The following is a 23,121-nucleotide window of genomic DNA, read 5'->3' as shown; positions in this document are numbered from 1 at the left end:
TGCACAGGTGCAGAAGAAGATGCAGCCCATGGTCAAGGGCAGCTTGAGACCCAGGACGATGGTCAAGGGGCAGCTTGCATCCGGTGTGTCACAGACCCAGAGAAGATTGCATTTTAATAGTCCCCTCCTCTATGTGGCAAAATTGCATTCAGTAACAATCATGAAACTAAAACATATAAAATTGACCAGGAAACAGCAAACACTGCCTTTATTGAGTTTTATCTAATCATGCCAATAAATACTAAAATTATAGTACAAGAAAAAGCACAACTATCTATTCAATCATTTTTATATTTACATAACAGTTTGGATTTTGATCCTTTGGTTATAGGCTGCTACAACATTTACGTCAACAATTGTCAAGTAACTCATAGGTGAAATTTAACAAAACCAAAACATCTGTAAAAAATATAAATTAGACAACTACTGAATCATACCACTAACGTTAGCTTTTTATTTTCTGGATTTGGTCTCCAATTGGCAAACAATGAATAATTATGAAAATGGTTCAATTTTAAAGATTTTTATTAAATCTAGTCTGTGTGCACTGGGGGCCAGAGGGTTACCTGGCACTGCTCCTAATTAATTCCCATGTCTAATATAACCTGTATTTAAAAGTAATAAAAATGCACTAGTTTGAAGCATATATGTGTATATATTTTACTGCCGACACTGCAGACCAACGCTGGTGCACAAGAACAGGGTACAGCAGACAGACTTTTAGTCGGTTTTACTGTTTGCACCTCGGGCTGATGGCTCCTTGGTCCTCCACAAACTGTGGGGTTCAGGTGAGTTACGTAGCTTTTTCTTGCAGGTTTCCTCACCTGCGAATTGGGGATTCCAGCTCCACCTCGCCCACACCTCCCTTCCGGCCTCTCCTTAGGGGCGCAGGCTCAGATGTGGGAGCCTGGCCCCCTCACCTGGGTGCAGTCGGTACCGCAAGGTGAGCCTAAGGGAAAGGTGCCATGGTAGTGAAAGTTACACACGGCACGACCCGGCAAGAACACACCAGAAGGCTGCTCTGAGTCTTCCGCTCCTGGAATACCTCTTCTGAGAGGCTGAGGGTGGGAGCCAGAAAGCAGAGGGGAACTAGCTGATCCAGGCCTGGATAACACATGTGGCCCCTAAGTCATCACCTGCACCCAAACCCACCCAAAAAACTAAAGCAAAATGGGAAAAGAGACAAGTCACCAATGCCTTGCTTTTCCATCATATCCCCAACGGCAGCTCAGTGACTGGTGTGTACCAGAGGCTAAAAATAAATTTGTCAAATGAACACATTTTAAACTTCAGCTGATAGAAATGACTAAGGATGCCAGCTATTACATTAAATCCCAAAGGTACCTGCATTTGAGGACAGACGTCAATCTGTTAAGTCTGAAGAACTGACATTAAAAGCATTTAACTCAGCGCCCCCCTTTCAGGGGTACTTTGTATATAAAAGCAAAACATCAAAAGCACACAAAACATAAATTTCTGAGGCTTAAGTAACTGCTTTGGGGGTTTGGTTCTGTTCTATAAGCAATTAAGTAGGAAGGGAAATCTTAGAACAACATGTGAAGCCAATTCCTATTTTCTGCTCAGTTCTGACCTTCACCTGTGGAAGAAAGTCATTCAGCAAAGCCTTTCTGCTTCCGACTGGCCAGGAACGGTGGTGGGTGCCGGGGAGATGGCTAGATAAAGCAGAGAGACTTCACCATCAAGGAGGATACAGCAGAGCTGGGGGATCAGGCATAAAAATAGATGTGACACAACCCAACCGGCTAAGTCCGCAACAGAAAAGTCAGTGCAGTGCTGCGGGGCTGGAAGTGGGCTGGACTGCCAAGGGGGTGGGAGACGTGAGACAAGAAGGGCACTCTTCTTAAGAGATGTGGGACCCTCCTGTGTAAACCATAATGGAAAAGTATATATACATGTATAACTGAGTCACTTTGCTGTACGGCAGAAATGAACACATTGTAAATCAACTACACTTCAATAATGTATTTTTAAAAAGAGAGATGTGAGACCCAAATCTTAAAAGACCGAAAGGCCAGGAATCCAAGGGTAGAATGAGCACAGCCTTGAATACCTTACTGAAGACAAAACACAAGTAGCAATGGTCCCTGGACAAAGAATCCCAGAGCCTTCACTGTTCTAGAACAATAACCCCCTGGAAGGGAAATGGTTGAGGGGTAGGGGTCACCGTAACAAGTGGAGAAAGAGAGCCTGAACCAGGGCAGGAGAAACCACCTGCTTGACAAGGCAGGTCTGCTTAAAGCCCATGCCCAATCCCTCCAAGCCTCTTCCCCAGCCTTCAACTCTCCATCCTGGTCCAGGAATATCCCAACTTTCCCAGGACCATCAGGGGAAAATGGGTAAAGTCGACGGGAGAAATAGGGAAGAAAAAAAATCATTTGAGTTTCCTTTAAACTTTTATACCTATTTTGAAAAATGGTGCTTTTTTGTACCATGGTACACAGCAAGACGTAAGATCAAGCACAGAAGAATCAAAGGATGGAGACACCATAAAAACAATGACAGCTTGATAGAGTCCTGAAACTCCCTACAACGGTGGAGAATTACTATTTCAAAGGGCAGCAAGAAGATTACATGAGGCGTCTGGAGTAGACAGATTCAGAGAGACAGGAAATAGAACAGTGGGGGTCAGGGGGAGGGTGGGTGGGTAGGTTAGAGGGATAGAAAGTCTTAGTTTGGGAAGATGAAGAGTCCTGGAGATTGTTTGCACCATGACGTGAGCGTACTTGACCCTACTGAACCGTATACTTAAAATAATGAGGATGGTAAATTTTATGTCACGTGTATTTAGCACAATTAAAAAGAAAAAAGGGAAAGAAAAAAGCGATAGGCCTACATGACATATTATGAAGGACCGGAGAGGCAATATCCATGGTGCATCACGTTCTGGACATTTTCACATTTGGAGCCTCATTTAACATCACAAGAAACCTTCAAGAAAATGTGCTTCCCATCTGACAAATGAGGAAATGCAGCCTCAGGGAAATTACTGGCACAGGTCATTCAGCCAGAAATCAGGAGAGCCAAGACCTATAGACCAGATTTGCTTCACCCATTTTACTTCACTTTGATTGCCTTCCCTCCTCTGGCTATTCAAAAACAAAAAAAACAAAAAAGTTTACACTGCTAGTTTTTTCTGTTACTATTTTTCCAATAAGTACTTAGTAATTTAAAATTCTCTGTGATAACCTCAGGCAAACACTAAAATTAAATCTTAAAAATCAGGTTTTAGCAAAATGATAATGTTTGTGTTTGTTCCTTACATCCACTCAGCCTACTCAATGTGCACATTATTTTTTAATCTCTACTAACACAACACCAAACCTGGGTTTTTTTTGGTTGTTTTTTTTTAACTCAAGTGATTACATACAAAGTTTAGTGGAAAGTTACTGCCAAACATACTATCTAAAATGCAAATGACGGGAACATCAAAATTCATAAGGCACTCAGCCAGGCACTGTTTACAGTGTTTTCTGCATATTAATTCACTAATTATGCATATTAATTAATTAATCCTCACAATAATCCCATGACATACACACTGCAGGACGGGTGACAATAAGGACCACCTTCAACAAAATCACCACGTGATAGTTTCCAACAGAAATCAGAGCCCCACCCCAGACCAAAAAAACAGATTTTTCTTATGCAATGTAAGATTTTTTAAAAAAATGATCTATATATCCTGGTCTCCCCAACCACGCGACAGGAAATGGGGAGCACGATATAGCCTGTGAAGTGCAAGCGTGAAGTGACCATCGGCACTGATGCTGTTTTGCAAAGATTCCACAAAAATGCACTTGATCATTTATGGGCTACATCAACCTGGCAGAAAGGTTTTAGAGACAATTCACTTTTTTTTTTTTTTAATTTTACTGAAGTATACTTGATTTACAATGTTAATTTCTGCTGAACAGCAAAGTGATTCAGTTATACATATATGTTGCTATATTCTTTTTCATATTCTTTTCTATTATGGTTTGTCATAGGATATTGAATACAGTTCTCCGTGCTGTACAGTAGGACCTTGTTGTTTATCCATTCTATATATAATAGTTTGCATCTGCTAACCCCAAACTCCCAATCCATCTCTCCCCGATCCCCTGCCCCCTCACAGTCAGCAACTATCTTCAAAGTCTTACTAAGCAGAGAACACATCTCAGACGTTACAACAAAGCTCTATCACTCAACTACTGCTCTATTCATTACGTTATAAACATTATTATTCCACGGACATATGTGGACCCATTTCTAGGCCGTTCTAACTTTTTAAATACCCGATGTATTTCAAAAAGTAAACAGCATATGAGTTTCTCAAAAAGCCTAGACATTCTTACTATATTCATTTTTTCTAACTGTAGTATCTCAAAATATCAAAATTCATGAGGTCCCTTAGCCCAACAGTTCAAAAGAACATGCGATGCATAACTGATTTATCTTCAGCTGCTAGGTGAGAAAACATATCTGGCTGTGAAGAACATTAATATCTGTGAACTACTTATATAGAAAGTATTATGATTTAAAACCTAACTGAGCTAACTTTCTTATAAAGCAATCCACTATTCCCAAATCCTTAAACATCATGCGTTGGTTTCTATAAAACACTTATTTTAGTCCATAGCAAACACCAGCACTGTATTAAAAATAGCTTCTTGTCTAGGTAAGCGTGTGACATGTGAAAAAAATTTTTGCAGCCCTGTATTGTGCCCATGAACCATCCAAAGGAAGTTACGATCAAATGGACCGCAAATCTCAAAATACATGGTCCTCAGAAACTGGAATTAGAAACACGAAAAAATGGTCAGTAATTGATGAACAACATGAAGCATTCTCAACATGCCCTCAGAGTTTAATATGAGCATGTAGTTTTGGAGTTTTCAGGTACAGTTTTAAGGGCAAAAATATCACAGATAACTCCTCCAACCCTCAGTGGAGACAGATGTTCCTTTGTAGGCAAATGAATTATAAGCATTAAGTGAGCATTTCGTGCGTGCATGTTTGTGTGTGTGTGTGTATGTATGTGTGTACGTGTGTGTGTGCACGCGTGCGCATGCATTTACACAGACTGGAGGAAGGAGATTGGTAAAGACATCAGAAGGAATCTCCCATGATGTTTTCTTTGGCCTTGGAGTTTCCCAACTTCATAATATCATAATATTGACAATACTGGGCTTATAAACATGGTGGACCCATGTCAAGACCTCCATACAGAGAATAACTATGTATATACGTGCACACACACTCTCTCCTGTCCTTAAAATTATTTCTCCTGCAACATCTAAGGAAACATAGTGAACAAAACTTTACTGAAATCCTAGTGGCAGCTGACCAGCAAAACAGTAACAGTGAGAGAAGTCAATGTTTCTGTTTGCCATTTTGCCACAGTCATTTACGAGGTAATTCAATTTATTCTGATCTATCAACCCTAGAATGATTAATGATTTGTAAAGGTAACATGAAACATTAACAGGAGGCAGTTTTAAAAGAGATGAAGTACTGGGGAAGTAAGTATGACACTACTCAGCCAATAGCCTTAGTGTTTTCAAATAAAGAGCTCTATTTTTAAATTGTCAGAGCTTGGTAACACATTTCATATGCTAGACAATACTTCTGAAACCTCCACTGTTTACAGGAGCAGAAATAAAGGAGTCATTTTTTGATTGGATAATTTAAGGAATATTCCTTTATATAACTGCATCAGCCAGAAGGGTCCCGGAAACAAAGTAACGCTGTCACCTGCCCCTTTAAAACCCTTCCTCTCTGCAGCTAACTCACCTCCAGGAGCCTGGCTTTTCTCGGCACCTCAGGCATCATCCGCATCGTTTCTGGAAAGGCACACACACGGCTGGTAGACCTTCTGCCCTTCGCACGTGCCTCCCCCATGCCTGGATGCCCTCCCGACGTGAGCCACTACTCACCTCCAACCCAGCTCACTGGTCACCTACCGTCAGCTTCACCCACTCTGCCGCTGGCCTGCCTTGCAGAGCCATGACCCACGCCCAGCCCCGGAGCATCACTCTCGACAGTCGGGGGCTGACGTGCTTCCCTAGCACAGACCAGCGCAGGCTTGGAAACGGTGCTCCAGCCTCCTTACTGTCATGGGTCTCAGTGCTGCTGAGGCCTAAGGTCAAGGTCAGACTGGGTCGGACCAGACAGGTTTTCTCCAAGGAAAAGAATCTAGAGCAGGTGCTTCCACCCTGGGGTGTAGGAGAAAGGTTTCAGAGCTTATATGTACATGCACCTCCAAAAAGTTAGCTTTACTGAATGCCCCAAGACCCTCTGTAACACAGCTGAAGGAGAAGCTCCCTAACAGTGGGGGTCGGGGGATGCTGTGGACTGAACTGTGTCCCCTGAAAATCCCTATGTCGAAGTCCTAACCCCACCCCCATCCCCTGTGACGGTATTGGAGATGGGGCCTTTGGGAGGTGATTAAGCTGAGATGGGGTCATGAGGGTGGGGCGCCCATGATGGCATTAGTGCCCTCACAGGAAGGGATACCACACAGCTTGGTCTCTCTCTCTCTGTGTCTCTCCTCACCATGTGAGAAGGTGGCAGTCTGCAAGCCAGGAAGAGGGTCCTCACCAGAACATGACCATGCTGGCACCCTCATCTTGGACTTCCAGCCTCTAGACTGTGAGAAAATGCATCTCTGTTGTTTAAACCCCCAGTCTATGGTATTTTGTCTGGCAGCTTAAGTGACTAAGGGAGCAACAGAGGTGCCCTCCCCTGGCCATTCTCTCGGCTTATTACTGCATGTTTCAGTGTCTGCGTCCAGCTAGGTGCACTTGTCATTAACTTATCAACTAGACTAACTCTTCCAAAAAGAACAAGTGGCTTCAGAATCATGCAATGGGCTGCCCTGGTGGCACAGCGGATATGAATCCGCCTGCCAATGCAGGGGACATGAGTTCGAGCCCTGGTCCGGGAAGATCCCACATGCCGCGGAGCAACTAAGCCCATGCGCCACAACTACTGAGCCTGTGCTCTAGAGCCCACGTGCCACAACTACTGAGCCCATGAGCCACAACTACTGAAGCCCGCATGCCTAGAGCCCATGCTCCGCAACAAGAGAAGCCACCGCAATGAGAAGCCCGCGCACCACAACGAAGAGTAGCCCCTGCTCACTGCAACTAGAGAAAGCCTGCTCGCAGCAAAGAAGACCTAACGCAGCAGCCAAAAAAAAAGAATCATGCAGTGAAGGAAAACACAGATTGAAAATAATAAACTAATGACAAGCAAATAAACAGTACGATTGGCACCTTTAGGAAATAAAAGCTCTTCAAAATCATTTTTCCGGGTTAAATGTTAGGATAATTTAATTAAATCTGAAAAATCAGCCGAAAATATGCAGAAATCAAGAAAGTTACCAACAATGTAGATTGACATCCATAATTCTTAACTGAGAATCTTGGTAAATACGTATTGGGTCTTCAGATAATGATAGTTAAATAGATATATATTCCAGGTTCACGGTAAAAAGTTTTACTGATGGGACATGTGATCAAAAAAGTCTGGAGACCACTGACGTGGCTGTAGAGCTTATGTGACAGAGCGAGGTCCTCTCCCCAGCTGTCAGCTTGTCTCAGGCAGGTCTGAAAGCCCCAGCCAGCCAAACCTCTCCAGGAGCCCATGGAGGACAAATACTGAAGATACAGAGAATAATCCCTCTGAAGGACCAATCACAACATCCCAAACTCAACCCCAAATCCTTTCCTAACTACATCTAATTAAAAAAATAGGTAAGGGTATCTAAAAGCCTACAGTTTGAGTTGTGAAGAGCTGGCGTTCATTTAGGAGAAAAGGGCAGATCAGCATTTAGATGATCAAAGCCAACCTCATGGATTTCAGGAAATTTCTTTGTAAAACCTCCCTCCCTCCCAACAATGGTCAGACCTCCCCTTTTGTTCTCTCTAAGCATTGTCCCTCTTGAAAGGGTTGCTGATTAGCATTTCTGAGTAAGCTTCTGCTGTCTGTTGAGTGACTCAGCCAGAAGTAGCAGAATGAACACTTAGATGCTACTTTCTAGATCACTACACAAAAGCTCACATGACTGAACTCTGATGGCAGAATTTTCTGCAGCCCACGGTTCTACTTTTTCAACTTTGACACAACTAGATCGGACGTTTGCAAACAGACCCTAGAGTTGCCAGCTAAGGGGAAGCTGTCTGCCCATCTGATCGGCACCGTGGATATGTGAAGATACTGGTCCAGGCTCCCCTGACCATCCCCCCTTCAAACACACATCTGTCCCCAGTAAGGACCCAACATTGCCCAAAGCATCCAACAGAAAGACAAGAGTTGAGCATTTAGCTCCTACTCTCCCAGATACTTCTGGTTTTTAGTGTATTTTTACTTTGAGATAAGTTGATGCTCACAGAAGAGTCGCAAACATAGTACAGAGTTGCCATAAACCTTCACCCAGGCCCCCCACAAAGTCAGTATCTCCTATCACCTTAGAATCATGATCAAAACTAATTTAATGACATTGGCACAATACTACCCCAACTACAGAGTTCAAAGTTCACCAGTGTTACATATATACAGTGGAATACTACTCAGCCGTGAAAAAGAACAAAATCATGCCATTTGCAGCAACACAGTTGCAAGCAGACACTATCATACTAAGTGAAGTCAGTCAGAAAGAGAAAGACAAATATCATATGATATCACTTATATGTGGAATCTAAAATACGACACAAACGAACTTATCTACGAAACAGAAGCAGACTCACAGACATATAGAACAGACTTGTGGTTGCCAAGGGGGAGGGGGGTGGCGGAGGGATGGATTGGGAGTTTGGGATCAGCAGATGCAAACTATTATGTAGAGAATGGATAAACAACAAGGTCCTACTGTATGTATAGCACAGGGAATTATATTCAATAACCATCATGGAAAAGAATATGAAAAAGAATGTATATATGTGTATAACTGAATCACTTTGCTGGACAGCAGAAATTAACACAACATTGTAAATCAACTATACTTCAATTTAAAAAATAAGTTCAGTGTTTCCTCCAATGTACCTTTTCTGTTCCAAGATCTGATTTAGAACTGATACTGCGTGTAGCTGTCACATCGCCCTAGTCGTCTCCAATTCTGGTTAATTTTAACTTGTGTTTTTCACAAATCCTGATGCTTAATTCTTTTTATCAGTAAGAGTCAGAAGCGCTCAAGTTCACAGAAGACAGACAGTAAGAGTTAAACAGAATCTGGGACTAAGGGAGGGGAAAATAAGTGACTGGCTAGAACTCAAACCTAACACCTTTGCCTGTTTTTATAAATGGGAACGGCACAGACATTTCTTTAGTCAAATTCAAAATCTGCACCAGATCTACACATACAAGGGTCAACTTGATAAAGCAATCACCCGTCCAAGTCGGTTCTCCTAGACATTTGCTGTTTCCTTAGAAACATCAAATACAAAACTGGCTCAAGGCTGACATGCTTTTGTTTCTAAAAATACTACATTTCAAGAAAGCTCAAGCGTTTCATAGCTACCTGAAATAAACAGTGCCAAAGGCCCCCGATTTGAAGGCTTTTATCTGCAGAATGCCTCAAAAGGTGCCTCCAGCGGTGCAAACCTGATAAGCGTTCTAATTACAAGCATCTTCTATGGCCTTACTTGCTACTGGCATGTATAAAAGTAAGGATTCTTGATGTGCTGTGACATTCATGTTCAGAAAATATAGGATAGGAGTGCTTGGTTTGGAGATTAACCAAGTATATGCCTAGAAATTAAAAACAGCTAATGCTAACTATGTGAAGAGATTATATGTTAATTAGCTTGACTGTAGTATTTTGCTATGTGTATCAAACCATCATGTTGTATGCCTTAAGAACATACAAGTTTTATTCAAAATATAAACAGATCAATAAAAAACAGCATAAATGGAAGAAAATCTTGAGGCCGTTTTAAAGTAGGTAAATGGAATGCTTTCAACATAATCAACTATTCTTGATAAGGATTTTATATACCTTTACCTTTGCCAAACTTGACAAGGATGACTGTCTCACAGGAGATCTATAAACCTTGGTTTTTAATACAACGATCTGTACGTGAATCAAAAGGACGTTACGATTGTTACCAGTATCTTGGTATGGTTTCTCTGTTAAACTATAAGCACCTTAAGTGTGATGACCAGATCCTACCTAAATTCTGCAGCTTTAGCCGTTTAGACAGAATCACTCATCCTCGCAGCCCCCTCCATGATCTTAGATCTGGTACCATATACAACATTCACCACCGCTATTCGGGTACAAACTGCTTTTGAAGATGATTTTGTTCTCTTCACTCCTTAAAAGAAAAATATCCTCTTAGGCATCAGGATCCCAGCCTAATATTATGAAACCGTGATGCTATTAAACCTACCACCCAGTGCTCAATTCTCCTTTCTATAAAGGCGAAATTCTATTCCAAACTTATCCTGACAAAATCAGCAAAATATTCATATGAAGCAATTTTCTCTTAAGGCAAACCAACTTTAAGCAATGCAATAGCTTGACAAAGCTCAAGTTATTGCTTTAATGAAGATTTTCGCCAGCTTAAACTCCCACCTGAAATGAATGACTCATTCAAAGCTGAGTGTCTGTAAACATTCCTAACTTGCTTTGAAGGCCTCATTTCAAATACTGGAGAAAACCGTTTGACAGCCTTGAAACTCACTGTTTTAAATGGCATGCTCGACAGTCACATAAAAAGACTGCACTTGCCTGATCTTGATGACATAAATATTGCCCATTCCTTTGATCAGGAAATTATTTCAAGGTATTTTCCGGAAGAAAAATTGTATAACTTGAAACATTTTTAAAATTTAGATATACAAAATTAATTATTCGCCACCAGGTTCCACTAAATAAGCAAGCTTTCTATAAGCTTTTAATATTTAACTTAAAATGCTTAAAGGGAAATGGTATCATTCATATGTCCAGAACAGGAAAATCTACAGAGATAGAAAGTAGATTAGTGGTTGCTTCAGGCCAGGGAGGAGGAGATGGGGAGATGTCAGCTAAGGGGTACAGAGTTTCTCCTGGAAGTGATAAAACGTACAACCATCACCACAACTTTAGAACAACCTTGAATATACTAAAAGCCGCTGAACTGTATCCTTTAGATGGGTGAATTATATGGTATGTGAATTATTTCTCAATAAAGCTGTTAAATTTTAAAGGAGATGTGACTGTACACTTGAGAAAAAAGGAATCTTGTCAAGTAGACATATATACAATCTTTCATGTGTAGATGTAATAATTACACTGTAAAATCTACTCATTGCTGGATGATTGAAGACAGTTACTGTCTTCACAGTTAAGGTCCTAGAAGATCAATGCCTAGGAGAAAAAGACCATGTTCTATTTCTCTATGATTATGATAATCCAAATTCATTGGCTTCCATAATGGAAAACTTCAACATACCACAGCTTCAGATCAAACGCCGGTGTTATCTGCAGTGTCAAGAACAAGGTTTAGAGAGACATCCATTGACATGGCACAAACCCTCGCAGAATTTCAAGGAATTGCTTGGAATTTGAGTCACCATGTCTGGCATTCCCCTGGGGCTGCCAAAGCCACAGTCAACCCCGGCAGTGACCTTCTCACTCCCACTCGCCTGGTGGAGCCTCCTTCTTGGATGGACACACCAGTCCAAACGTTAACCCCGGACCATCCATCGCTGCCCTGAATTGTACCACGCTGCCCCTCACCAACCTCCCCAAACACCCAGCCACCACATCCCACCTTGGCAAACTCCAATCCCTTCCGTGAAGTCAAAACACCAGTTGCCCATGAAGGCAGTCACAGAGCAACTGCCACCATCATGAGCTTCCAAGCCAGAGAGGGCCTTGGGTGGGGAAGGTAAGTGCGAGAGCTCGGTTCCAGGGAGGGCCAGCCTACGGAGGTGCAGGGCGTCAGATACACCAGACACCCCCCACTCCACAGATCAGCATGAGCCCCATGTGTCCCATGCGGTCCCTTCTTTTCAAAAGCCTCAGTTTAGACGCAAGCTACCTGGGATCAACACTCCATGCCCCAGCTTCCAGGAAAAACCATTCATGTTTTCACAAGAAAAACTATATTAAGAAAAATAAATCCTTTATCAACTCCCTTTGATGAAAATATTCCTTTGAGCAGCTTTATCAACTTTCAACAAACAGTCATGACCAAGACAAAAAGCCTTATTTTTTTAAAAAGTCAATATTTTATAAAATGATTTCAGCGATATTCAAGTGCTGAAACAATACTGTCCAACATTTTGTAAAATCCTTAAACTATAAGCCAAGAAGCTTTAAAATCAATTCTTTAATGAACTACGAGTCACATTACCATTAGTAATTCCTAATTAAATATACAGTGGAGGTAAAGTGAATATTGGAAGACCATTTTCTAGAACAGCAGGAACCATACTTTAATTTCTTAGAGCCTATTCAGTATATTCTGAAACCTATGCTCACAGTATAAGCCATGAACTCAGAAACTGTATGAATTGTAAGATTTAACATATTTAACTAATTCAATTATACACTCACATACAAGGCTTTAAATGGAATGGTTTGTGTCTACCTACTTTATTCCTAGCCAATCCACGGTATACTCCCACTTGGCCCTCCCCCACCCTCAAAAAAGTACAAATGAAACTGTAACAGGCAGCCGCTGGAAATCCCTTTGATTAATAATAAAAATCAGTTTCAAAAGTCAATGTGAGTCTTCAGACATAGAGAACAAACTTATGGTTACCAAAAGGGAGGGGTGGGAGGAAGGATAAATTAGTAGTGTTTTATACACTACTATATATAAAACAGATCCAACAAGGACCTACTGTACAGCACAGGGAACTATATTCAATATCTTGTAATAACCTATAATGGAAAAGAGTCTGAAAAAGGATTTATGTATATATGTGTGTATAACTGAATCACTTTGCTGTACACCGGAAACTAACACACATTGTACATAAACTACACTCCAATAAAAAATTAATTAATTAAAAAAAATTTAAAGTCAATGTGAGTCTTAATTACAGAATAGGTTGTGAGGCCCCACTGCCAAGGCTTTTAAAAATCTTCACCTTCCATGGGAACTAGAGAATTCAGACAAAAAACAAAGACCCCTATTTCATTCTCCCAGCTTTAAGCATGCACAAATGGATACCGAAATTAATAGGAACTAAGCAAAAATACTACTTGAAAATATCTTAAGGTCAGACATGAGAAAGTCTAAGGAACTGGAACTATAATGTCAGTGCCGGATTGCAGATGGTTTAAGTATATTTCACAGAGTTGTGTATCCATCACCCCAATGAAACCCCGTGTACATTACAGTCATTCCTCTTTTCCCAACCTACTCCTCAGCCCTAGAAGCCACCAATCTTATGTCTCCATGGATTTGCCTCTTCTGGGTATTTCATATAAATACAATCATACAGGAGGCCTATTACTGGCTTCTCCTAGCATAATGTGCTCAAAGTTAATTCATGTTGTAGAATTGCATTCTTTTTTGTGGCCAAATGATATTCCACTGTATGGATGTACCAGTTTATTTACTCATTTGTCAGTCGACAGACATTTGGACTGTTTCCACTTTTTCCTACTATCATAATACTGCTAGGGACTTTTATACCAGTTCTTGTGCGGACATACGTCTTCATTTCTCTTGGGTATATACACCTCGAATTGTTGGATCATATGTAACTTTACATTTAACCTTTTAAGAAACTGCCCAACTGTTTTCCAAAGCAGCTACACCATTTTTCATGCCCATCAGCAATGTAGGATGGTTCCCATTTCTCCACATCCTCGCCAACACCTGCTACTGTCTTTTTGATTAGAGTTATCCTAGTGGGTGAAGCGGGAACTCATGCTTGAGGCTCTGTATCTTAAACCAAGCCCACTCATCCTTGAATTCGACCTCAGCTATTCTTCCAAGCTACACACTTAAGTATTAAATAGGCCCCAATGGTCATTCTTAAAACCCGAAATAGAGCCAGGATAATCTAACGCTCTTTTAATAAATGAAAGTGTCACTTCTGCATAGTATATGCACTATTATTTTATCCCAAATCCTATCAAGCTACAATAATGTCCAACAGCCAGGCCTTGCTGAATAAAGATGTCAGGCTAAGCTCAAGTGCTAAGATTGCAGAGGAACACTTAACACATAACAAAGCTTTAGTCGGCGCTTTCGCAAAGGAGCCCTGGCCTGGAATTCAGGTTTGTCAATAATCTGTATGTAACCTGACCAATCACTTACCTTCTCTACACCTGAGCATGGTGTTCTGAGCCACTCACAGAACTACATCCTCTGAAGTCACTCCCAGAGATAAAGTTGTCTAAGCCTGAAAGTTTAGTGAAATTTGCAAACATGCTAACTCACATGCCTAAAAGATCTAGCTTTGCACAGCAGAAAGACTTTGGGCTTAGTAGTCAGGCAGGCTAGGTTCTATTTCCAGCTATGCCATTTAGTAGCTAAATGGCCATATTCAACATGCTTCTCTGTCAGTCTCCTCGTCTGAAGGTAAGACTGCCTTCTTCAAGAGGTTCTGAGGTTTTATAAAGCCAGTGTAGCTAAAGCATCCAAGAGAGTGGCCGGCAAAATGCAGACATTTAAATGTTAGCATCCATCCATCTTCCCGCTAACTCTGGGCAAAGTTTCCCAGCAAATAAAGCCCTCTTAACAAATGTCCTGGGCATTGAGAGCTGAATGCGAGTTCTTGTGACCGGAGGGATTCCATTATAAAGCGCTTCTCCACATTACAGTCGGTAACTCGTTAAGGAGAGCTATCAATTAGCTTAAAACAGGACTGGGGAATTCTTGGAAGGGCACTCAGGGATGCAGAGACGAGAAACCTCATTTTTGCCAGGGACGGAAGCCTGAAAAGGTCCTCCGGGCTCACAGCCAGCCTGAGCACAGAACCAACGCAAAGGAGAGAAAGGTACGAGCTATATTCCCACGACCCGATTGAAAACGCGGGTGTAGACTGCCAGGCTTGAGGGGGGAGGGGAGGGGGCTGGCGACAGCAGAGAGGGGCGAGGGGCGGGGGGCTGGCCAGGTGCGTGGAAAAGCCCAGGAGAGGAAGCCGAGCCCCATCCCAGCTCTGAATTAACCGCTTCCTGCGACTCTCGGCTGCCGCCTCCTACCTGATCTGGTTGTCACGGAATTTGTTGAGATGCGGTTGGTTGAGGTAAATGGTGCGGGCTGGTGCGTCCAGCAGGTCCCCAACAGACGTGGCCCGGGACATCTCATCATCTGCCTTCTTGTAGCCCGAAGAAGAACGAACAGGTCCTGCGGAGGAGAGGCGCGGTCAGAAAGCAGAACACAAAGAAGTCACGCCCGGCACAGGCAGCTGCACGGGCGGGCGGGCGGGCGGGCGGGCGGGGACCAGCTGGAAAGGATGCTCCGGGCGACGCGCCGCAGCTGCACCTCGGCGGCCGCTGGAGACGCGCGCAGCTTGTCGGCTCCGCCCCGCCCCGCCCCGCCCCGCCCCTGCTGGTCCCCAGCGCGGAGGAGCCTGTCCCGGGGGTGGGAACCTCGCCCCTCCCCCTCCCTCCCCTCCCCCCTCCCCGGCCAGCCGGGCCTGGGCGCGGGGAGCGCAGGCCCCGCGGGGGTGGCGAGGGGCGCCCCCCTGCAGGTAGGGCCACGTGGGCCGAGCGGACGCGGGGAGCAGAGGCCAGAGCCTCCCCTCCCCGGGCCGAGCTCCCCTCCCCGGGCCGAGCTCCCCCTCCAGGCGCAGGGACTGAATTCCGGAGCTAGGCTTTCCCTGCTTCTTTGCGCTGAGGAACGGGAACGGAGGGACACAGCAAGGGGGTGTGCCCTGCATTCGGCCGCCAGAGACGATGGTGGAAGACACCTCTGTGCCCCAGAATGAAATTCCAGACCCTCCGTGCAGAGGGCTGGTCCCCTGGTTTCTGGAACAAACCAGCAGCTTTTCTCCCCCGACGCGCCTGGCGACCTGAGAGCAGAATCCCGCCCATCCCCGCTCGCGGGCGCGACCTGAGCCTTCATCCAGGGCTTCTGTGGTTAAGACCCAAGCCGGTCTATCTCCTTAAGATGCGATTTCAGTCCTAGAGCCGAGCCTCTCTTGGGCTAAAGCTCCCCATAACCTTCCCTTGAGGAGGGGTCGGCAAGGACAACGATGACACACCCAATATGTCTGCCCAGGTGTGCAACCCTCCACATACACACACACACACCACACCTCCAAATACAAGACAGGGTCCCTCGCTGGACGGGGCCACCCACCTCGCGATTTGACCTGGGGGGGGGCGGGGTCCTGACGTCAAGGTCCACAGAAAAATAAGTGCCCTACAGATGACAGAGTCTTCTCTGCTTTTCCTTAAATTGCATCTGCCCTAATACCTGCCGCACTTTCCACCTATAAAAGAAACAGGTGTTGCACGTAACTTCGGAAACGGGCATCTCACTTCAGTAAACAGCCACTTCATAGCTACAAAGCATGTTAAGAAACATTTTGAAAGAGACAGCTTTGGCTGTGGAAGTATGTCATCTTTTTTAAAGTGGTTAGAATCCTATTATAATCCTCATCCTAAGAAGAGGACACCCAAATGTAAAACTGGGTATTGAGAGCTGCTGTGGTCTCAGTACAGGACCCGAGCCTCAGACCCTGCCCTCCAGCCCCCGCTCTCTGGGGTCCCTCTCCTCTGCCTCCACTTACCCACAGGGGCAGCAGAGGGCAGCAGGTCCTCCGAGACTGGCTGGCCCGGGAGCCGCCAGAGTAGGCTGGTTTTAAAGCATTTGCTGATTTAAGGCCGACGTCCCACTTTGTCCTCCTCCACAGCCTTATCATCATTACCTGACACTATTTATTTATGGTCTGTCTTCCCAAGTCCAAGAGCAAAAGCTCCAGGGCAGCAGAGACATGTTCTGTTCAATGCAGTGACCTTAGCGCCCAGAACAGTGCCTGGTACACGGCGGGCACTCATATTTACTGGCTGAATAAGTCCGTTTTACTTCAGTCTTATAGAAGGTCTACTTGAATCCTCCAGGCAGGGATGCAGTGATTTGCACCGAGGGCTCAGACCTGTGACCCTACTGTGGGCAAAACGGTTCACTGCCAGGTGGTCTTTGCTCAGTGTCTCTCAACCCTGGCTGCACATCATCACCGAGAAAGCACTCAAAATTAACTAGTTCCTGGGCCCAACCTTGACCAATTCTGACTCTTTTCTTTTTAAAGCTCCTCGAGGGACACAAATGGGCAGTCATAACTGAGAATCCCTTGTAAGAGGCAGCCGAGAACACAAACAAAAAAGAGCTGGCTCCCGCTCTCAAAAATGTTAACCAGTACAACCACGGTTACCAGTGCACCAGCATCTACGACCAAGTGACCAAGAGGGGGCTTGAAGGTGCGAACGGGGTCAGAGGTCAGCAGCCTCTTTGTGCCAAGGGTGGGGAGCTGGTCAGAACAGAGTGTGAGGGCAGACCTCGGAGTCTTAACGTCTGGGTCAGGTTTACAGTCAGAGAGGGGAGAACATCGTGGGGAAGGACAAGAAGAACTTAGACAAAGACCCAGTAGACAAAATGCACTGGGGACCAATTGGAAAAAACAAAAACCAGCACTGAGGATGCAAATTGGAAGACAGAAAGGAAGCTCAGAAAAAAAGTCTGTGGCCAGACTGTGGATGATTTAAATGCTAGGGGAAGAAACTTGAACTTCATCCTGAAGGTCAGATGAACCACAGAAGGTTTCTAAGCAGGAGAGAAATGCACCTGGCAGTGACTTAACAAGCAAAAGCAGAAAAGGGGGAGAATTTGGAGGTAAGGCAGGAAATTAACTCTACACTCTAGAAGAGGATGAAAGCATGAATTAAATGGAAAATGGGAAAAAAGATGGACATGAGAAACATCTCAAAAGAAAATTCTGCACGACTTCTTTTGGATGAAATAGATGGAGCAGAAAAAAGAAGAAGCATTGGATGATTGGGATTTGAAGAGGAGACTGGGGCCAAAAAAAAGCATCACTGACAGAAATAAGAATGGAAACAAGTTTGCCCAAACAAGAATTTCAATGTTGGATAATAAATATTAGGGTAAAAAAATTATTGACACAAACAATTAGTGATAACAGTACTAAGTGAAATATGTCCCAAGTACGTAGCATGCACCAGGCCAGCTCGTCTTTCTATACGACAGTAGGGCCAAATCTGGAATTTTATTTTAAGTAGAAATATAGTCTCCCTCACCCCACCCCCAAGACTCAGATAACTTTCTTCTGCCTCAGTGGCCTCATCTTGACCCAATCCTCCTTTGGAGAAAAACGTTAATATTTTCAAAATAACACAATTTGTTGAAAATGTCTTGCCTAAGGAAAATACTGTACCATATATAGCAAAGCACTTTATGACTAAGGTTTCAAATTCAGACTCATGAGATGAATCCTGAGTTAACGCACTTTGAAAATACCACCGCACAAAATCAGAGTGTATGTTTACAACTCCCCCACGTACATAAGCCCGGTGTCAGCAGACAGAGACAAGTCAGGAAACATCTACTGAGAAAGAAGCCGAAGTAAAAGGAAAGAATAGACACAGATAAGCACAGTGCAACACAGACCGAAAAGCTGTCAGCCAAGACCACGCGGGCAGGGGTTTTGTCTATTTCTCGGCTCCACCCCCATCATCCTGAGTAATGCTCAGCACACAGGAGGCGGCCTGTAAGTACATGTCAACTGGATACACAAAGGGCTAACGTAGTGTGTGCCTTCTGAAGAGGCCCACCCCGCCCAGCCCGGAGCCAAGGACGGCTCCCTGGTCTGGTAACCTGACCCCTCTCCTCCCGGAGCCCAGCGGGCAGGTCTGTACCTTGCAATCCCCTTCATCCTTCCCACCAGGGATGGTTACTTGGTCCACGTTGGGCCACTAAGGGTCTGCCTTCTGGAAACTTTGACATGGGACCCGGGGAGATGATTTGTTTTTCTGTTAAGCTGTCTTATGCCAACTTGATTATTAGACCAGCTGAAGAACCTAGATGGGTAGAAGGAAAATTTTTCTGCCCTTTCACTTGCAAAGGAGTTTTACTCTCTCACAGAAGAAATTCTTGGGAAAGAAATATTCTAGTCTTCCTAAGTCAGAAACCTATTAAAGTGAGAAGCCTTTCGGCAGCACCTCTGTAACCAGCTCTGTGGAAAGAGTCAGACCTCGGACATTGTCTCAGAATAAAGAATTTGGCAGGTCTTAGTCCTGGCTTCCTGGGGGAGTGGCCTCTGGCCCCTTGGAATTTTCCAAGTAACAGGAGTGTCTGTGGGCCCTTCTGAGCAACCTGCGTTTATGCCAATGAGGTGACTCATAGTGGACCCTGGACAGTCTTAGAATGGGGGCTGACCTGCCAGAAAAATCATACGACTGCAGAGTTGGGGGTTGAGCCAGTTGACATCAGCCTGACCTCCTGACTGGGGGTGCAGGAGGGAGACACGGGGACTGGAGACCTATATACAGGAATCCCATAAAAATGCGGGACCCTAAGTGTCCACTGACAGATGAATGGATAAAGAAGATGTGGCACATATATACAATGGAATATTACTCAGCCATAAAAAGAAATGAAATTGAGTTATTTGTAGTAGTGAGGTGGATGGACCCAGAGTCTGTTATACAGAGTGAAGTAAGTCAGAAAGAGAAAAACAAACACCGTATGCTAACAAACACCATATATATGGAATCTAAAAAAAAAAATGGTTCTGAAAAACCTAGGGGCAGGACAGGAATAAAGACGCAGACATAGAGAATGGACTTGAGGACACGGGAAGGGGAAGGGTAAGCTGGGACGAAGTGAGAGAGTAGCATTGACATATACACACTACCAAATGTAAAATAGATAGCTAGGGGGAAGCAGCCACATAGCACAGGGAGATCAGCTCAGTGCTTTGTGACCACCTAGAGGGGTGGGATAGGGAGGGTGGGAGGGAGACGCAAGAGGGCGGAGATATGGGGATAATATGTATACATATAGCTGATTCACTGTGTTATACAGCAGAAACTAACACACCATTGTAAAGCAATTATACTCCAATAAAGATGTTAAAAAAAAAAGGTGGCCAGAAAATTGCAGCTTGTAACACATCCTGAGCTAAAGAGAGTGGGAGGGGTCAGGACACACAGAAAGGAGGAGCTTTCATGGGAGGGCAGAGGAAACATCTGGAAAACAAAGGTCGCCCTGTTAGGCAGGAAAGTTTCTCAGGTAGAAAGTTCTCTCTGGTGAAAGTTCAACATGTAGACAAGTAATAACACCCATGTAATGAAACCCCAACAAAACTATGGACGCCAAAGCTCAGGTGACATGTCCTGAGGAAGCTTCCCACGGAGACCCTGCCAAACCTCGCTCTGTCTCTTTGGGCTGCTCCTGATTTGTACCCTTTCTGATAAAACTATAATCATAAGTTTGGCACTCTTTCCTGAGCGTTCTGAGTTATTCTAGTTATTACTGAAACTACAGGGTCAATGGGAACCCTGAATTTGTAGCCAGTTGCTAAGAAGTGCAGGTGGTCCGGGGACCCCAGACCTTGCAGCTGGGGTCTGAATGAGGACAGACTTACAAAGAATTGTGTCCTAAACCTGTGAAGTTTGACTAATTCTGGGTAGTTAGTATTAGAATCGCACTGCAGACATCACTGAATTCTAGGATGACGGAGTCAAAAGGGAAACTGTTAACAATCACAAAAGTGTATTAGGTCCGAGGAAAGCTGGGTGAGAAGCCAGATCTGCAGACACTTGAACCCGATTCTCCTTCCACTGGAACCAGCTGCCCTATGAGCTCAGGCCACCTGAGCCTTGATTTTTTCATCCGCAAAACAAATCAATTACAGAAATCAAGGGTTGGCAAACTTTTTCTGCGAAGGGTCAGGTAGTAAATATTTTAGGCTTTGGGCCACATGTGGCCTCAGTCTCATTTTTTTTTTAAACACAAAAGTCTTAAATGTAAAACCCATTCCAGCCCCCAGGCCCACAGGCCAGATTTCACTGACCCCTCATTTAAATCAAGTTCTTTTACAGTTAAACTGACTATATCCCAACCCCCTCCTCAAGGGGAAATTAGACTAAATTTCCCCTTTATCAATAAGATAGGACATAAAATTCCTGGAAACATAGGTGCTTGGGCTTTTGCTACATCAGTTAAAAGTTGGATAGGTAAAAAAACAAGGTCCTACTGTAGAGCACAGGGAACTATATTCAATATCCTGTGATAAACCATAATGGAAAAGAATGTGAAAAAGAATATATATATACGTATAACTGAGTGACTTTGCTGTACAGCAGAAGTTAACACACTATAAATCAACTATATTTCAATAAAGTATTTTTTAAAAAATTTTTTAAAGTTGGTTATGTCATCTTCGTAATTTTTTTATGTACTTGTAAATAAAGGTGTTTTTTTTGCCTCCAGAAAGATTTCCAGGAAACTAGTGCAATCATCACAGAGCTCTGCAACAAGAGGTACGTGCATGTGCAGGGGTGCATGCGCATGCGCAAACACACACACACACACACACACACACACACACACACACACACACACACACACACACACACTCCCCTTCCCAAAGAGTTTCAAGTTCAACTCTGGCCTCTACCCCACGTTTACAAAGATGTTTCTAACCCTTCAGGACACAGATACGGAGCAGTCCAGCAGCCAGGAAAGCACTTGGGCTGATTATCTCCCCTAATCAAATCAACATAATGAAAACACTGTACAAAAGCAAAACGTGACTCTTCTTGCCTTCACAGACACACTTTGGAGGCCTTTTCTAGACCCCCACTTAGCGCAAACCACATCTCCCCAGATACAGCATCGATGATCTGTCTTCACTGTCGGTGAATCCGATGGAATCATCATCTGTCGGTGAATTCAAAGGAGATACACGGATGGCTCAGGAGCTCTCATTACTGCAAGTACTGATGGGTTTCTCTTTTTTCAGGGAAAGAGGAGATGAGGAGGGAAATAAGAGGCTGTGCGCAGCTATGATTTAAAATGTTGTGGGGTGCTAACTCATCCAAAGTTACGGGGCACCTCCTAGACGGAAAGCATGCTGCCGGATAGCGGGCAGGGAAAAGGCACACAGCTTAGGGCAGACGCTTACATTTTAGCCGAGGCAACAGAAACAAGAGAGAACAAAAATCTGGGAATTCAGAGGACAAAGGGGACTGCCAGGCTCATAACAGGGCCAAACACCAGGGCAATTTCATTAAGGAAGAGTTTGGGGTTTCCCTGGTGGCGCAGTGGTTGAGAATCCACCTGCCAATGCAGGGGACACCGTTCGAGCCCTGGTCCGGGAAGATCCCACATACCGCGGAGCAACTAAGCCCGTGCGCCACAACTACTGAGCCTGTGTGCCACAACTCCTGAAGCCCGCACGCCTAGAGCCCGTGCTCCGCAACAAGAGAAGCCACCGCAATGAGAAGCCCGCGCACCGCGACGAAGAGCAGCCTAGAAGAACGGCTATGATTTGAATGTGCAGAGAAAGCACAGAGCCTTCCAGGAATGGTACCATGGGGGCAGAGACACCGGCCAGCGGTGCTTTATTCACAACCCGGTCGGCTCCGGCTGGTGGGTGACAGGTGAGCCATAGTCTTCTGAAGCCCCGTGTCCAGTAAGTACAGTGATACAAACGGGGCTGTTCCTTTAAACCCATTTTATACCTTAGATATGTTGAAATCCATCATGTAAATTACGTGAAGACAAATGTGCTTTTAAGGAAATACGTTTAATAGACAAAACTAAAAACAAAGAAGAAAAGCTATGTTTCAAATATTCAATTCGGGAGGATTTTTCTATATGGGCTGGATTGGCTAAGCCTTAAAATACAAGCCCAGTGAATTTTCTGGAGCAAGTCCCTCTGTTGCTGGAATGGATACTTCTCAGACAGAGAAGTGAGAAAGTTTCAAATATGGAAAATCGTTAAAAAGGTACCACAATGCCAAGGAGACGCAGATGGAGGAACCTGGATCTCCGGTCCCTCCACCAATTCGGTGTCACCAGGTCAGCCGACTTTTTCAGGTCACAAGGTCATCATTATGATAAAAAGCGCCACTATCTTTTGTTGAGCCCTGTCTAAGCATTTTACCTGTATTAACCCTTAGAATCCCTGTAACAATCACTG

The 23,121-nt window shown here is 44.1% G+C and overlaps 1 protein-coding gene across 3 annotated transcripts in view; it reads right to left on the bottom strand.

Moving 5' to 3' along the window:
- Positions 1-23,121, bottom strand: part of LOC309615431 (phospholipid-transporting ATPase IB) — a 537,980-nt gene that overhangs the window by 429,620 nt on the left and 85,239 nt on the right. For all 3 annotated transcript variants that reach the window (XM_082365034.1, XM_082365032.1, XM_082365033.1), the window contains exon 2: positions 15,152-15,296. In XM_082365034.1, the coding sequence (XP_082221160.1) occupies positions 15,152-15,252 (101 nt within the window). In that variant the 5' untranslated portion in view covers positions 15,253-15,296. The remainder of the gene's footprint in view (positions 1-15,151; positions 15,297-23,121) is intronic.

The sequence above is a fragment of the Balaenoptera borealis genome, assembly GCF_965194805.1.
Source record: "Balaenoptera borealis genome assembly, chromosome: 18".
Taxonomy (NCBI): Eukaryota; Metazoa; Chordata; class Mammalia; order Artiodactyla; family Balaenopteridae; genus Balaenoptera; species Balaenoptera borealis.
Note: the sequence above shows the minus strand (reverse complement) of the source record. Positions and strands in the feature narration are given on the sequence as shown.